This window comes from Diabrotica undecimpunctata, chromosome 1, assembly GCF_040954645.1.
Source record: "Diabrotica undecimpunctata isolate CICGRU chromosome 1, icDiaUnde3, whole genome shotgun sequence".
Lineage (NCBI taxonomy): Eukaryota > Metazoa > Arthropoda > Insecta > Coleoptera > Chrysomelidae > Diabrotica > Diabrotica undecimpunctata.
The window spans coordinates 67076127-67094148 of record NC_092803.1 but is presented as its reverse complement, the minus strand read 5'-3'; the positions used below and the strand labels follow the sequence as shown (position 1 = coordinate 67094148).

Sequence of the window (18022 nt, the reverse complement as noted above, 5' to 3'; positions counted from 1 at the left end):
CGCTCTTTTAATCATCGTTATAAGGAAGACATGAGAAAGATATTATAGACTGCAAAAAACTTGAGTATTGGTTAGATCAAGGTCAGATAAAGTAATATAAATAAAACTACAGATACCATATGACTGATGACTTCTAACCATATGGTACCCAGATATAGGCCAAAGAGTGCAGGATAGTCATCTCAAAGAAATTTTGGTAAATAAAAACGTATACAGTAGAGACATTTGAATTATATGTAACCTATATTGAAATCAAACAGCGAAAGTGAAAGTTTAAAATGAACTGACTGAGGATATCCAGATATACAGTAAAGCCGTATCAGAATTAGCGTTGACTGAAATCAATGAAGGCCTAATAATAAACGGGGACGATATTATCCTTCTGACGTGAGCACTAGAACAACTGGAACACCTTGCTAAACAACTAAATATATATTGCAACGATTAAGGACTAATAATAAATTTGAAAAAAAAACAAGTTCGTGGTATTTACAAATGCACAAAGCATCAATGTTAAGCTAGTACTAGACAATACAGAAATTGAACAAATATCTTTAAACAAATACCTTGGAGCATTGATCATAGTAGGTAATGATCAAACAAAAAAAAATTAGATGCCGCATTGACATTTCACGGTTAACTTTTAACAGAATCAGGAAACTTTTCTGTAAACGCAATAGCAATATACCGATAAGATAAGAATGCTTCGATGTTATATTTTTTTCACCCTTTTGTATGGGATTGAGGGCTGGACACTGAAATAGTTCAATATTAATAACCTGGAAGTATTTGAAATGTGGTGTTATCGGCACATTTTGAAAATATCATAGATGGATCGCAAAAACAAACGCACAAATTCTCGAACAACTAGAAAAGCAATGCAAAGTTTTAAATTCCATAAAAATCAGGAAGTTGAAATACTTGGGGCACATCATGAGAGGTGCAAAATACAAACTGTTAAGGAACACATTGCAGGACAAAATCAAAGGCAGAAGAAGCGTAGGAAGACGTGGCTACGTGGAAATCTCGTGGCTACGTAATCTCCGTGAATGATTTGAATGCAATTCAATTAAAATAATTACTATTTAAATGGGAATAAGCCACAATTAAAGGTAGAAGTACTTTTATTGACGTTTCAATTTCCACTTCGAAAATCGTTCTCAAAATACAAAACATTAGTAAATTGTAAATTGTTCACCAACAAAATTATAATTGCCAGAATGATTTCCAATCTCCGATAGGAGCGAAAATTGAAAAAGGGGAAGGAACACATGCCCATGAAAGGGATAGGGAAAGAAACACACAACGCAGGATTCAGGGTTATACCTACTATACAGATGATGGGTATAAAACTGCAGAACAATCGGTTGTAGGAATACTCAATAGTGTTGGAAATGTGTATATTTATAATTCACGTATATGTATAGTATTTTTCATATAAAAATGCGTGCACGTCACAATTTATATAAAGTGACATCACTTATATTTAAAATTTCCAGAATGTCAACCTTAGAGTTCAAATTTTCCTAACAGAGCTAATAATACGAAACCCATACGGAACTGCTCGATCTTTCATACATGGTCTAATAATCAGAAAAATGTAATCATCATTATATTGGGAATTTTAGAATTATATTGACTAAATAACCAAAAACATTTGTTATTTTTACTAATATAAATTTTATGAAATAACTCTTTAAGTCTAATATTCCACAAAATAATAATTTTAATTAAATATATTAGACAATTGTACGCAACTGATACGGAAATACTTCAAATCTTTTGACAGTTCAGCGTGTGGTAAAATTGTTTAAAGTGTACTGTATTTTTCCTTTTATTCCGATATACTCTGTACGAGTACTAGAAACCAATTCGTTAAGGATTTTTGCTTAGTTGAAGAGATATGTTGTGGAATGCAATTTTTAGATTCCCCATGTCTCGAATAACATCGTTATCAACGTCTGTTTTGCCTTGCAATTCTTAGAAGGCACAGATTAAAGCAAAAATCTGAATTTGGTTTCGCAAATAAGTTTACGGATTTTAATAACAGAAAAGTGAAAAGAATGTGGCAAGCTAAACCAATAGGAAAAAACAAAGAGGCAAATTAATACAAGAATAGAACAGTAATTATAGCACAGATATTGAGAGATATGAAAAAAATGAAAAAAATTCATCAAAAGCTAGAATCACTCCCCTCGACTTCTTACGGTAGAAGAGGAACGATTATATATGTATGTATATATTTAGGTAGTTCTATCATTTATTCAAGATACTAAAGCAGAATGTACTAAGTCCAAAAATTATAAATAATTGATGAATTTGACCGTTACTTGATGGAAATTCACTTTATGTAACAATAAAATACTAAAAACTTTGTTTTTAAAACTTGTACAACATTTATTGTAAAATTATTAACACTACAGCTGTTTCGGCTGATTGCCATTCTCAAGTGATCTATTTTTGGCATGCGTTTACACTTTATAGTCTTTAATGAAATACGTTGAGGAGGGGAGAACTGTTTGTCTCAAGTTGGTCATTCAGAATTATATCTGTATTTTTTAATTTGTTGATTTCCATAGATTCTAACTGTTGATTCAAACAAGTAAAAAAAGTTAATTTTATGTTTCTATATTTTCTGTCTTCCATATCAGAAATTTTGTTATACTATTGTATTTTTAGGCGGATTTTTAAACATAAGTGTTGTTCAATGGTTTGAAGAGTATGCAAGAGTATGTTTCTCGCTCTTTGGAGATGACGTGAAGTACTGGGCAACCTTTAACGAGCCCATTGCTGTTTGCAATGGAGGATATGCTTCTGGATTGGTTCCACCGCTTATCCGATCAGAAGGAATCAAGGAGTACGTTTGCGTGTACCATTTATTATTAGCTCATGCCAGAGCATGGCATGTATACGATGAAGAATTTAGACAGAAGCAAAGAGGTAAGCAGTATAAAGTGTCTGTTAATTTTTACGATTTTAACAAAAAACTGATTTATTATTTAAACTTTTATAAATATCTTATAAAGGGCACCTCATTTCCATTTTTATTTTTATATTATGGGAACTAATTATTATCGTTCTATGCAATCATAACTTAGTTAACCTATTTTAGACTACTTTTTTATTCCTATTTGAAAAGCTAACGAGTGAACACCTATTCTTCTGATATGTACTTATTATCTTTAATAAAAACTTGTCAGTTAATGCGATTTTTTTATCAAGTAAATATTGGTAAGTCGATATCACCTAAACACTTTCGACAACTAAAATTAGGCCAGTCGTTTCGGGCCATACTTAATATTTTGGCATCCAAAATAATAAAATCAAATTATGACATCATCTTCACAAACATTTCAAACTAGCTTTGCTGCAGTAACCAAAATCACACATAAAAAATCTATAACAGCAACATCGTATCTCAGTAGAACTCAATACATTGTTGTGCGCGCCATCACAGACGTAGTGCTATTTGATTACAGCAAGACAATTGACGAGATTGTTACTCCTACAGAAATAACCTTATACGTATTTCTAACCAGCGTATATGCATCTATCCTTCTTTCTGTGTCCATAGTATTTCTGTGGTTTATATAATCTTTGAAAAAGTATCCTTCTATTTTTGTTAGAAATCAAAGAATACCTATTCGCAGACTTATTACACCTGCAAAGAGGCTACTACTATCTAACGTATATACTTCGATCTGGAATGCACTCATAGAGCAAGTATTTAAAAATGAACTTGGATTACAACTTACATACTTCCCCTATCTCGTTTATCCGATGTAGTTCACCGAAAGACGAATAACTTCTATGTAATATCAGATAAAGAAAACTTTCAGGTAAACACCTGAATTCTAACCTCATATAAATATACAAATTATATGATCTTTGCATCAAAAGAACTCATTCCACTGATATAAGTTTTAAATCATCTACTTTATCGATGACCGCTAGTCCCCCAAACTAAAACTTTAATAATGCACTTCCAACAACAGCTTCCGCAACTCCTGAATCAACTCTTAGAAAGAAATCAAAAACTGATGACAAAGAAATTGTTAAAATGAATCCCTCTGCTTTGTCAAGTATTGAAAAATTCATTTGTGCCAATCCAGTAAAATTTTCGTTGCCAGCATTACAACTAATTGTCTTCCTGGAAAATTAATTTGGAAGTAGTGATCCTCTTAAAAAAGCTCATAATATTACCACCAACATTCATTCTCTTCTTGAAGATCCTACACAAATTTACCATCTTTTATCCAAAAGATCACTTTAAAATCGCATTACAAAAATAACATTAGCGTTAATGTTATTCTTGTAGCATTAATTTTTTGAAGAAGCGAATTGAATTCAGCGCAGGTGTCCGATCTGGGATAGCAAAAATGTACATTTTACCTTTTAAATATAGTCCAGAAATTTTTATGAAACGTTAATTTGGTAATTTTCCAAGACAGTTATATGAATATCTTTTTAATAGTAAGTTCTGTTGGTAAATATCGTCTTCCCGGATTATCTCGCAGTGAATATTCGTCTCCATTAACATCACGATTACCATCGGAGTTTGATTTGGTCTATTTGAATGTTGTCCACGTTTATCTCTTGGTTGAGTAGGTTATGCCATAAAGGCTAATATCGTTACCAAGCACACCAACTTTGTAGGTGAATATTGCAGAATGGGGTTTATGATGATTTACATTATCTGCCCTTAGTCAAAACTGATAAACATTATGAATGCCTAACTTTTTTAATATTTGGCGTTCAATATCTTCATTAATTTCTCCAAGCAATGGAATCGTTTACACCTAAAAAAGAGTACCTAAATGACAGCCCTATTTTGCCTAATTATCTTACTTAACTGGAATGGTTTTACTTTGACAATCATTATTATTAATAATTATACGCAGCTTTAATAATGTCCAACAGTCACAAAGGCCTAAAACCAGCAATAACAGATATATCATAATAATGAAATCTAACCTACAACTTTTTCCAGTTGAACCATTAGGTATAATCCTAACAAAGAATGTTCTTCACCCCATACTTTGCAATCACAAAAATAATAACTAATTGCGCAAACTAACTTCACAACGTTATTGAACAAAGAAACGGACTGAGTGATTATTTGTCAAAACTCTAAAATTGTGGCAGTTTCATGAATTAAACTTAACAAATAAGGTTCTTGTCAGAAACTCTTTGACTTATTGGTAATTTGCAGAATCTAGTGATATTGAACGGCTTCTACAGTCTGACATGTGGTGTTTTTGAAGAAATCGGCAAACTGCAGACGATTGTACTTTATACATCCAAGCAAGCATTTTCCTTTATCAAATAACTAATGATTTTTGTTATTAACCCCTCAATTATCAAAATCCCCTAAACTAGTTAAATTACCAACGGGGAAGTTTTTAGACAAATGAATAGTAAACATAGTAAACCCGAACGATTGCTTAAAATTAAAATTCGAAGGCTGGAGTATCTCTGTCATGAATAAACGTATGAGTTGTTCCAGATTATTACACAAGTAAAAATTGACGGCAGAAGAGCAGAGAAGGTACTAGAAGTAGAAGGAAGAAGAATCTACTGGTCTAGCAAATAATTTGGAACAACTTTAAATTAACTCTTCCTTTCTTCTTCTTAGAGTACCATGAGTTCTGCCTTCGGCCAACAGATCTTCTTCCTTGAATCTTTCCCTGTATTATTAGTCTCAAAATTTCATATTTTGGTCCCCTCATCACGTGGCCTAGGTATTCCAGTTTTCTGGTTTGTATAGTGGTGATGAGTTCTGTTTCTTAACCAACCCTCCCCAATACTTCTTTATTTGTAATATGATATTTTTAATACTATGGAGTATAACCAGAGTTCGAAAGCCTCGATTCTTTTTAAATTGCATTTTTTTAATGTCCAAGTCTCAGCTCCATATAATAATATTGAAAATATATAACAGCGAATGGTACGTAGTCTGATCTCCTAATTTAGATTTTTACATGTCATGAGTGGCTTCATTCGTATAAATGCTGATCTGGCAATCTCTATTCGCCTGTTTATTTCTGCAGTATGATCATTGGTTTCATTGATAAAAGTTCCCAAGTACTGATATTTTTCTACTTGTTCTATCACGTTACCATTGATTGTCAATGGGTGATGTATATTTTGTGGTCTTTTTGTAATTAGCATGTACTTCGTTTTTTTAGCGTTTATAGTAATCCTCATCTCAGCATTATTCATAATTGTTCTTTCGACAAGATGTTGTAGATCTTCTATACTCGTTGCTATGATCACAGTGTCGTCTGCATATCGTAAGTTGTTAATTAATTTTCCGTTAACGGTAACTCCCGCTTTGATATTATTGAGCGTGCTTTGGAAATTTTTTTCAGAATATAAGTTAAACAAAAGTAGCGATAAAACACATCCCTGTCTAACTCCTCTACAGATCTTCATTTCTTCTGAGTGTTGCCCATCAATTTGAACTATGGTTCCAATATAATGTTTGCACTATATTTATGATTTTACAGTCAATGCACTTGTTCATAAGTATTGATATTATTTTTTCTTGTCTTACTTTATCGACAGCTTTTTCGTAGTCAACAAAGCACAAGTGTAGATCAACGTTAACATCCCGACATCGCTGCATCAATATGTTGATGGCAAATAATCCTACTCGAGTACCCATTCCATTTCGGAACCCGAACTGCGTCTCGCTAATATCCTCCTCCAGCCTTTCGTATATTCTCTATTATTTTCGTATATTTTCGTATATCTATTACTTTCAGCAGTACTTTTAAAGTATGACTCATGAGGCTCAGTGTTTGATAATCAGAGCACTCTTTTGCTGCTTGTTTTTTTAGGAATGGTTATAAATACTGACTTCAGCCACTCTTGGGATATTATTCCCGTATCGTACACCGTGTTGAATAAATCTGCCAATACTTCCAAGTTATCCTCTTTCACTAGTTTTAAAAGTTCTACCGGTATTTCGTCTAATCCAGCTGCCTTATTGTCTTTAGAGTTTTTGATAGCATATTTGATTTCATCTATCGTGATCTTTTGTCTCTCTAAAGGATTTAATTCTTGTATTTTCTGCATTTCACCTCTTTCATCTTGGAAAAATTCTCTAACGTACTCCTCCCATCGTCTTAATTTCTCTGGTAAATCTATTAGTAGTACTCCTTTTTGTCTTTTATGTATCCTTGCTGTCTATTTAGACCCATTCCAGTCACTTCTCTTATTTTTTTTGTTCATATTTCTCATATCATATTTTGTTTCTAGTTTTTTTATCTCTTTACAGTGTTTCATCAAATAGATTTCCTTAGCTGTTTTGATTTTTTCCTTAAATATTCGTTGTATTTCTTTATACTTCTGTTGATCTTTTCCTTTATATTTCCTTCTTTCTTCCATCTGTAATAGTATTTCTTCTGTCATCCACTGTTTTTTAGTCTCTGACCTATGTTGTATCAAACTTTCTTGAGCTGGTTTCAGTAATGTGTTTTTTATATTATACCACTTTTTATGTACATCCAAAATTTGTTTGTTGTCAGTTAGTGTTTTTTGCATATTAACATTCACGTTATTTTTTAATTCGTTTTGTATTTCTTCGTTTTTTAGCATTCTTACATTAATTTTTGGTTGTTGTTTTTTGAGTTCAATTCTTTTTAATTTTATTTTAACGTCAGCAACTCTTCCTATAGTGCAATGAACAAAATAAATATTACACCGATAATGGGCAACGTATTCAGCAGAGAGAATACCACACAAGAAAAATAAAAGGGAGAGTTCTTATAAATTCCAAAAACGATTTCATCATATTCATTTCATCTAGTTTAGGCCACGTAGTTGACAGAAAATAATTGAATAAAAATCTTTATATTTTTTATCTTTAAAAAGGATGTCTTAATTAACTGATAGGGAGCAAGATATATATTTTAATTCTAATAAAGTAATAAAAAACTTAAGTACAAATATGTTTTTATTTTTTAGGTAAAATATCCATAGTATTAAATACTCATTCATTTTTACCTGCAACAAATAGCGAAGCAGATATTGTTGCAGCTGAAACTAAGTTCCAATTTATGGTTAGTAGTTTAAAAATTACAAATAAGAACTTGTTGAGTTTATATGTTATGTTTATACGAGGTTAACTTGCAATTAATTGGAATGAAAATCACATTTTTACCCAACTAGTGTTTAACGTTTCGACATCCACACCGGAAATCATTCTCTAAAAAGATTATTATAAAAAATTCTGGAAAAATGTATAACCAATGTTATTTGTTATTAGGTTATCTCATTTCAAAATTGACATTTTTGACCTCGATCTTGTAGGCAGCATCATGTAAATGGCTAAAGCAATGTTTTTAATAGGAGTATTGAATTCTGAGTGTTTTGTGTGATTTTTTGTATTATATGTTTGTGTAAACTGTATCGTAAATGTGATTGTGTAACGTAAATTGTGCAATGTAAATTTTTGTTTTGTGTATTGTGTGTTGCATTGTTATAACATGTAAGATTTTTTACAATATGTTTCACAATAAAAACAACAAGTAAAACTGTTTGCGTTTACAATGTCATAGAGATGTAAGATCCAGTGACCAAAGCATAGAACACAAATATTGGTTTGTTTACCGATGAGATGCGCACATACACAAATTCGCAAACACGAATACTAAAAATGGCACGAATTACATTGGCTGAGCGAGCACTGTTGAAGGTGTAGCTTCCACTACTCTAGCCAGCCAGGATAGGTTAGGTACTTTTAAGGAATCATATCCCTTCAATCGCTTTGCTGGTTTTTTGTTGAGAATATTGTATGCCAGGTTGATTAAAAGTTTTAAGATTTTTTAGAAATTATTTTGCACTCTTCAGAGATTTTAGTACCTGCAGATGTCTATGTATGTCGTCATGCATTATGTATTGTGTGTAAGATTGTAGATGATGTTTGTCGAAATCCTGCTATTCCACTATTGTTGGTATATTCTTGTTGTTGACTTTTTCTTTTTGTATTGGCAACCAAAGCCAGCTACATTTTGCGGATGGGTTTGTTACACATATTTATTCGTTAAGTAGGATGTGGACTGCTTCTTTGACTTTTCTCTTTTTCATGTCTTTTTTTATTTAGAAAATGACCACATTAACAACGAAGGTGATTATTGAGGTAAAAAAAATACAATAGGTGTACAAAGTATACATTTAAATACATTATATCTTACTCACTAAGTTACATTTGTTAAAGAATTGCAAAAGAGGTTTACAGTCGGTTTGAAGGATAAGAATGTCTCTCATATTGTTTAAATATAACCGCATTAACCACGAAGGTCATTAGTGGGGTAAAGAAAAGAAAATAAGAATACAAAGTATAAATTTAAGCAAATTATATCTTATTTGCCACGTTACATTTATTAAGGAATTGGAAAAGAGGTCTATAGCCGGATGAAGGTTAAGAATGTCTTTCATACTGTTTGAATTGATATATTACACTTGCTACATTTTGGTGCTTAGGTATGCGTAATGAGATGTTCATGAGTGAGTTTGCAGTATCCTAACCGAAGACGAGATAGGATAACTTGGTGATATCTGTTGATTGAATGCTGGTTTCATGGACCAGTATCTTCTGTTATTTCTCTTAGTTTTCTTGTAGATGTCCTTTTTTTGCCAATGAAGATAATTGCGCAGTTGTGTAAGCCCAACGATCAGCGTTTTCATTTCCCTCGATTCGATGTTTTTATTTAGTCTTAACAGTTGTAGAGACAGAGTGTTTTAAGTTTATACCTGCAGCAGCTTTAGTCACTCTTATTGGTGTAGGATATCATTCTATTCCTGGTGCCTAATCAGATCTATCATGTTCTCTTTTGTCTTTAATTTTCACTGTACTTCCTTAGTTTTTATATAGACTAAATTTTCCACAATGTATTTCTACAGGAAGTTCACCTACTACTTTCAGTAGTAGTAAAGGTGAACGATATAGAAACAAATAATATACCAATTGCGAGAGGGGTTAGGCAAGGATGCGTCTTGTCTCCGACGCTTTTCAACGTGTACTCACAGGTCATATTCAGAAAATCCTTATGGGAAAGAAAAGAGGGAATAAGAATTAATAGACCAGCATTTCCGTGTCTGATTGACCTAAAGAAAAACAGTTTGACAGACTAAGACTCTAAGATGTAATCCATCTTCTGAATAATAGAGAAAATCCGCTATATATTGTAAAAACTATCGAAAACATCTACCAAAACAATAAAATGGATGTCAGCATCAAAAGCGTTAACAAAGGAAGGCGATACAGAATGGGAAACAAAAAAATAAAAATACTCTGTTACGCAGACGACGCAATATTCATAGCCCAAGATAAAGATAGTCTACAAAGACTGGTCCACATATTTAACATAAGAGCAAAAGAATTATGACAATCTTATCTTAGAAAACTAGTAGCCAGCAAAAAACCAACCAGATGTAAAATATAAATTGATGGCATCAGTATTGAACAAGTAATGGAAATAAAATACCTGGGAATTACACTGTCTAGCTATGGAGACCTGGATAAAGAAGTTAGGGATCAAGTACAAAAAGCAAATAGACTGGCAGGATGTCTTAATAACACTATATGGCGAAACATTAACACTGAGATAAAGTCAAGAATTTATAAAACCAGTGTAAGACCAATAATGACATATGCCTCCGGAACAAGATCCGACATAGCCACAACACAAGGCTACTGGAAACGGCAGAAATGAGCGTACTGAGAAGAATGACAGAAAATACGATGAGAGATCGAAAGAGAAGTGAAGACATTAGAAGAAAATGTAACGTACAGTGTATAAATGAATGGACACAAAATAGAAAAAAAGAATGAAATAACCACATAAGCAGAATGGAGGAGACCCGTGTTGTCACAATAGCAAAAGATAAGTTACCAATCGGCAGAAGAAGTATCGGACGACCGCTCAAAAAATGGAGTGACAACCTTCCATATAGGTATTAATCCACCAATGAACAAGCAGAATGGCTTATAAAGACGAAGAAGCACAAAAACATATCTATATGCTTCATAGAGTTCAAAACAGAATTTGATAGAGTAAGACCCGTCCTAGTAATAAAACGGTTGCAAGAAGTCGGTTTAGACGGGAAGGACATCAAACTGCTAAAAAACTTGTACTGGAACCGAAACACCAAAATTTAAATCTAACGTTCCTCGTCCGCAGAAGTAGAATTTGGTAGAGAAGTTAGATATAGATGTGTTTTGTCATCTCTGCTCTTTAATTTTTATTACGAGTTTCTTATTAAAGAGACACTTGAGGATTTCAAGTTGTAACAATTTATAATTTGCTTATAGGGGGTTGAAAAAGGGGACTGAATAATCACTGGGCTTTGAGACAGAGTAAACAAATAAATTAAAATGTTTACGAACGGCCACTCGTGTTTTAGTTGGAGAGCTAAGTTGTGGATAAGGATTGCTTTTTTTGTGTAGGACTGGGAGAACCAACTAACAAAAAGAAATAAAAAAAATACTTATAAAGATGTCCTGGGCAACACTAAACAAGAAGGTTTCTAAACTATTTAAAATTAGGACGCAGTTTAAAAAAATCCTCTTTGCTGCTTAGACTGTAATGTTTTTTTCCTAAAAAATTTTAAGGGTGAATATCTTTTTAAAAGAAATAATTTTTAAACTCCTAGTTTAAGAGAAAAGTTACATATTTATTATTATTGTACATCATCAGTTATTACCAAAAATATATTTAAATTTATTAACCCACTAGTCCCACTAACTTCAAAACAAATCTAGATCCGATCCATGGAAGACACAAAATAGATGCTGGACAAATCCTGGGAGAAATCAAATTAAACACCACAACCGGACTTCAGACTATCCTGGATGACAACAATATGCGATTCCTTAAACTCGCGTGCTCGTCCTCCACACAAAACCATGTCGGCCTACTTAGCCCTCACGATGCTGTTATCAAATCTCTTGACATAGGGCATAGCTCCAACAAACGATGATTAACTCATATTACAAAGATTATGACATGGCATTTTGAGCTTAAATCACCTTTTTCTCACTAAAACTCACCACAACTCATGGATTAAGGGAAAATTTTGCCGGTTTTTAAAACTCTCTAACAAAAACGATGTTTACGTTCCCAGACTTTGAATTTTTCCCCTTTACCTCCAACTCTCTCGTTGTCAAACTCGTACATTTTCGTACCAGATTTCACCCACAGCCAATCGGATCTCTCTTCTGCGATGCGTTGGATTCGAACCTTAATGCGCTGTGTCGTCAAGTTTTTGTGGGAACTTATTTAAATTAAAACGCAATTAGGCTTTAATATTTGTTTCCAATATTTTTTACAAAAATATTGCTTGAGTGGAGACCACGGGCTGACAAGCGAAGCCGAGGAAGACCCCTAACGCGATGGACCGACGACCTCAAAAGAATCGTGACCAATTGGATAGCAGAGGCGCAGAACAGAAGCAGATGGAAAAGTCTAGAGGAGGCCTATGTTCAACAATGGACAACTCAGGGCTGATTAATGATGATGATGATGATTTGTTTCCAGATAATTTGGCAAAACATTTATAAGTACACAACATAAGCCAGATGAAATCTTCTTAGAGTTAATTTCTATTTTCGACTTGGGTCTACGACTCATGGCCGGGACTAACTCAGTCTGCAAGACCAAAAGGAAGGACACGAAAAAGGTGGAAGGATGAAGTGGCAGCCGACGAGCAAAATTTGCTAGACGTGAGAACTGGAAAAATTGAAGGAAAAAGGGCACCAGGAGGAAGAAGAATATCCTAGATTGCTAACCTGGAAGCATGGTATAGAAAGACCTCAACACAGCTAATTCCGTATAGCAACCAACAAAGTCATCATAGCCAGAATGATCGCCAACGTTAAGAAGATGAAGAGAACTGCTAGAAGATCGGCGCGGGATCGAAAAGATTAGAGACATAGTATGGAGAAGGCCAAGGCTTGGTTTTTGCTGTAGCGCCATTGGAGAGAGAGAGAGAAAGTCATCAAGTCCATCTGCAAAAACGCAAATATACCTCAACCTTGTACAATAGACAGACACATTTTAGAATAGGTCGATAAGTTCAAGTACGTGAGATGTTGGATCGATAGTAGTCTAAATCGTGATCTAGAAATAAGATCGAGAATCGAAAAGGCCAAAAAATGTAATGCCTGCTATATAATTCTCGAATAAAATTTAAAAATCGACTCCGTTTATCGAAGTGGTACACTTCCCGTCATATAAAACTGGTACACTTTTTTTTCCCAATTTAAACCTGGGTTCAGACTGGATACAGTGGTTCGTGAATTAATTCGCTGTTGCCATCACAGATAACGGAATTGCACTAAATCTAATTAAAAAAATAAAGTTATTATTAGATAGGTATTATTTTTATCATTAACAATAAAAAACCGTATTTAATAAATTTAATAACCAGAGATAGGGTTCAGCTAATATCCAAAATATTTGAAGGATCTTTAAACCTAGATTATTGGCACAGGGAACATTGGAACGCATCTACTGTATCTAATTTTTTTCTTCAATTACCTAGCGAACACGAACTGTATTTTGTATCAATAAGTTTAGTCACAGGCCAACTACCAAAATTAATTTATTATTTATTATATAAACGATAACATTAACAAAAACTAACATTATACTTTATCCTACGTAGATTATAAAGTGACAGATCCAATACCTCATTGTAATGTTTTATTATAATAATTTAAAGTCATGTCTAAATTGATTTTATCTATCACTATATTTGAATTGAAATATTTTCATAAATTATAATAAAACACAAATCAAGGTATGAGTACTTAATTGAGATAATGAAAAATTACAAAATTAATATGAGAATTTTTTAGGATGCATGTTTAAAACAAATTTAATGTGACTGACTGATCGAGAATGCTCGATGTTTTAGTTTTTAGAATACACAAAACTGGCGGTCTGTCACACAGCCCTGCTTTTAGCTGATTCCATATAATATTTTCGTTGAACTGGTAACAGTGCCCTAGAAATTAGAATGACACATGTGACAAGATCAACTTACACAACTTGAAAACATGATCACAAAATGTGGTTTCTTAAAACATCAACCGTAAATAAATTGGAGGCCTTTGAAAAGCGCTGCCTAGAATAGGCAAAGAAAGAGAACTTTTTAACACAGTGAAAGTTCTCATATATATCAATATCATATATCAATAAAAAATCATACCTAGGTCACATACTAAGAAATAATAAGTTCCAATACACTTAATTAATAGTTAAAGGAAAGGTAGATGGAAAGAGAGGACTAGAAAGAAAAAGACTATCGTGGTTAAGAAACAAATCTTAAAATCAAAATTCACAAAATGTTTACCGTCGAGTTGATACACTGACCGGCAAAAAAGGGGCTACCCTATAAATTTTAAAAAAATAAAAGTTCATTGGAAGCTTTATGCACTGTTTCATATTGTATACTCAACATCTTTTATTTTTAAAACAAAAAATTGCCATTACTGCTTGGTTCCTTAGCAAAATTTATTTGATTAGAATCCTACAAAAGAAAATAGTGTAATATCGAAACGAATTACAAACAATAACAATTACGAGTGAACTTAAAAAGAATGGTCTAATATCGGGTATTATGCCCTAAAATATCAATAACCGTTTGCATACGATTTGGAAGGGAAAGGAACAAATTTTAAATAAAAACTTGAGGAATACGTTTATATTCTTTAAAAAGCATGGTTCTGGCTAGCCTGGTTGACTTCTTACCCTACGATGAAGATCATCCTAAAGATGTTTGATGATATTCAGATCGGGACTGCAGACTGGCTATTCTAGAGAATTAATTCCTACTTCTCCCAAGTAATTTGTCACGATTCTTGCATTCTTGCGACCGTGCATTATCATGCATAAAGACAAATATGTCCCCAATAAATGGGGGCTAAATTCTTAACAGCCAATAAGAACAACTGAAAACAGAGAAAAGTTTACAATTGAGGTAGCCAACCTTTATTCAGGAGAGAGCACTTTAAGAACAAGATTTGTTTGTATCAGAAACAATTAAGCAGCAGTGTAAATCTTTAAATTTCAAAGCCTACTCATCAGACAGATTTATAAGACAGATTCAGAGATAAGTCCAATGTTTAATTTGCATGATATAGCCTTTACAGATTCATACTTATCAGTCTTTGTGTTAATGAGATACACCTTAAGACCTGCTTTTGTATTAGCTATCACAATTACAGTTTTGTCTTATCATAGATGATTCTGATAATATCCATTTATTTTAAGACTTTGTTAATCCCTTAATATCTTAATATTTTGTGTAGTAATTTATCATATATATTTTTGTTTTTTAGCTTGGTCTATACGCCAATCCGATCTTCGTTGGGGACTTTCCAGATATAGTTAAGAAAAGAATTGCTGCCCGTAGCACTGCAGAAGGCAGGAAAGCCTCTCGTCTGCCATCATTTTCCAAAGAAGAAGCTGAATATATTAAAGGGACGCACGACTATTTTGGTCTGAATGTCTACAGCGCTTATCTAGTCAATAGTATTCCAGATCCACCAGTCACAGATCCGCCAACAAACTGGGGTGATGCTGGTGTAAATATATTCCAGCCAGCTGACTGGGAATCTACATCTTCTGATCACACAAAGGTAATACCCGCAATATATTCTTTGATATAGCTGTGATCAACTTAAATAGTTACTAATTTCTGGGGATACTTAGACTTTGTTTATTTTAATTATTAGTTATCTTAAATCCTTTTAATATATATATTCTTGCTTATTTTGTTCCATGTTACTCTGTACAGTATTTGCAGTACATTTTTTATTTGATTTTTGTCACTTTCATTAGTAATTTTTATAATTAATTTTTCATTAATTATTGTTTTTAATTTTATAATTTAAAATGAGTGGAATATTAACCAAAAAAATGCAATATTTTGATTATGAATAAATTAGCAATTAATTTAAATATCACAAAAAATACCTGGCTTAATTCATTGATGTTATCTGTAGAAAGAAAAAAACACTTACCTTTATAACTATGTGTATTAATTGTAGCAACCGGAGTAGAGTAGCTGGGCCCCTTAGTATGGACCGACGCCGGTGCCGAGACACGAAAAAGGACATGTCTCCGATAAACTATAGATGATGACAGTATGGTGTCTCGATTTAAAGTCTCTTTTGTTGGTATAAAATAGTCAGAAACTCTTTGTAATGAGCTATTGCACTATTGTAAGCGTTGTAGCGCTATTGTAATGAGCTTTTAAAAGACAATAAATTTAACTAAATGGTTCACAGAAATTTCGTATTTTGTATCGTTTTCTGTGCTTGCGAGGAATAACAAAGACAAGTGAATTTCTTTGAACTTAAAAACAGATTACCATGTGTTAGCCATTAGATTACAATAATATACTGTAATCTTTTAAAGTAAATAAGTAGTTAGAATATATCATTAAACAAGATCATATTATAATATAGTAAAAAGTATTAAATTTAAAATAAATAAATACTAAAAACTTTCCCAAACAATTATTTGTCTTAATTTTTTTTACTAGAGTTTCTGAATTTTTTGTTTTTCTTCTTTTTGTTTTAAATGTTATTTTTATTAATAGTTGATATATCTGATTTATCAATTAACGGAGAAGCGAGTGATCGAGATTTTGAATTATATCGTGATATTTTGGTTTTCAGCAGAACTTTGAAAATTTGATTATTGACGTTTGAGCAACAAAATATATGTTTATAATACAATTTCAACTGTATTTAGGTTGTTCCATGGACAATAAGACCATTGCTAAATTGGCTTAAAGACCATTACAACAACCCAGGAATTTTCATAACTGAAAATGGATACCCAAGCCATGATGGAAGCCAAGATGACCGGAGAATATATTACATCAAGGTCTGTTCAATATTTACTTCTTTGCTTACTATTTAACAGCACATATAATAAATCAAATACCGTCAACATTTGATGGTGCTATAATAGCACTATCAATAATAGCTATAATACAAATCATTCCATCCTTCTCTGTTTAATATCGGTCTTCTCCATATCCACATTAATCTCTGTCAACTCTTCCTCCATCCGTATATTATGAGTATCTGAGCTTATCTATCTATTTAGATAGCAAGAACATATATCTTTGAAAATAAATCTCCCGCTCTTTCTCACATCATTTTTTAACATATTTTTTTATGTGGTATTAATACGAATCCGGCTGTATTTTTTATCTGATAGTTTGAACTGAGCATTTACCCTTTTATATAATGGTATATTTTCGCTATCTTTCCTATATTGTCCTTGGTAAATATCAATGGTTGACAATTAAATGTAAGAACCGGTTCTACAAACTGTCCTTTCGGTTTGCCTAGTCTTTTATTTTGCCATAACTATATTTATTCAGTTCTTTGTTTGTTTGTTCTGTTATGGTTTTAACATATTATTGTACAAGTTGTATTGTAAGAAATTGTAAAAGTCTCTTTGGATAACTTTTATAACATTTATATGAGACTTATTTGTCAGGCATGTAGTAAAATTCATAAACAAGGTGGTTCACTCAAATCTCATTTGACTGTATGGTAATTTTTAAAAATTGTGAAGCATATTGAATTCCTGCAAAATTGAAATACTAAATATTAATTCATTCAAACACAAATCAATGTAGAAGTTTAAATGGCGATCTCTTGACAACAAGAACAGACGTACTAAACCGATGGACGGAATATTTTAACCAGATACTTAATATAGAGGAAGAAGAAAACCCGGAAGACGAAAGCTGCGAGGTAAGCGGAGCAGACGAGAGGGAGGAGGATCCACCAACGATCCTGGAAGTTAAAGACGCTGTAAACAAACTAGCCAGAAACGAATCACCCGGAATAGATAATCTCCCAGCGGAATTATATAAAGAAGGTGGCCACGATATCATAATAGCCCTACAGCAGCTTATAAAAGAAATATGGATACAGAAGTCCCTTCCCAATGATTGGAATATTGGAATACTTTGCACCATACAC

At 32.7% G+C, this 18022-nt stretch overlaps 1 protein-coding gene across 1 annotated transcript in view; it reads left to right on the top strand.

The window, feature by feature from the left end:
- The window catches only part of LOC140450365 (myrosinase 1-like), a 50516-nt gene that overhangs the window by 20523 nt on the left and 11971 nt on the right, over nt 1-18022 (top strand). Inside the window, exons 5-8 of the mRNA XM_072543960.1 lie at nt 2680-2940; nt 7972-8066; nt 15353-15652; nt 16773-16907. Of these exons, the coding sequence (XP_072400061.1) occupies nt 2680-2940; nt 7972-8066; nt 15353-15652; nt 16773-16907 (791 nt within the window). The remainder of the gene's footprint in view (nt 1-2679; nt 2941-7971; nt 8067-15352; nt 15653-16772; nt 16908-18022) is intronic.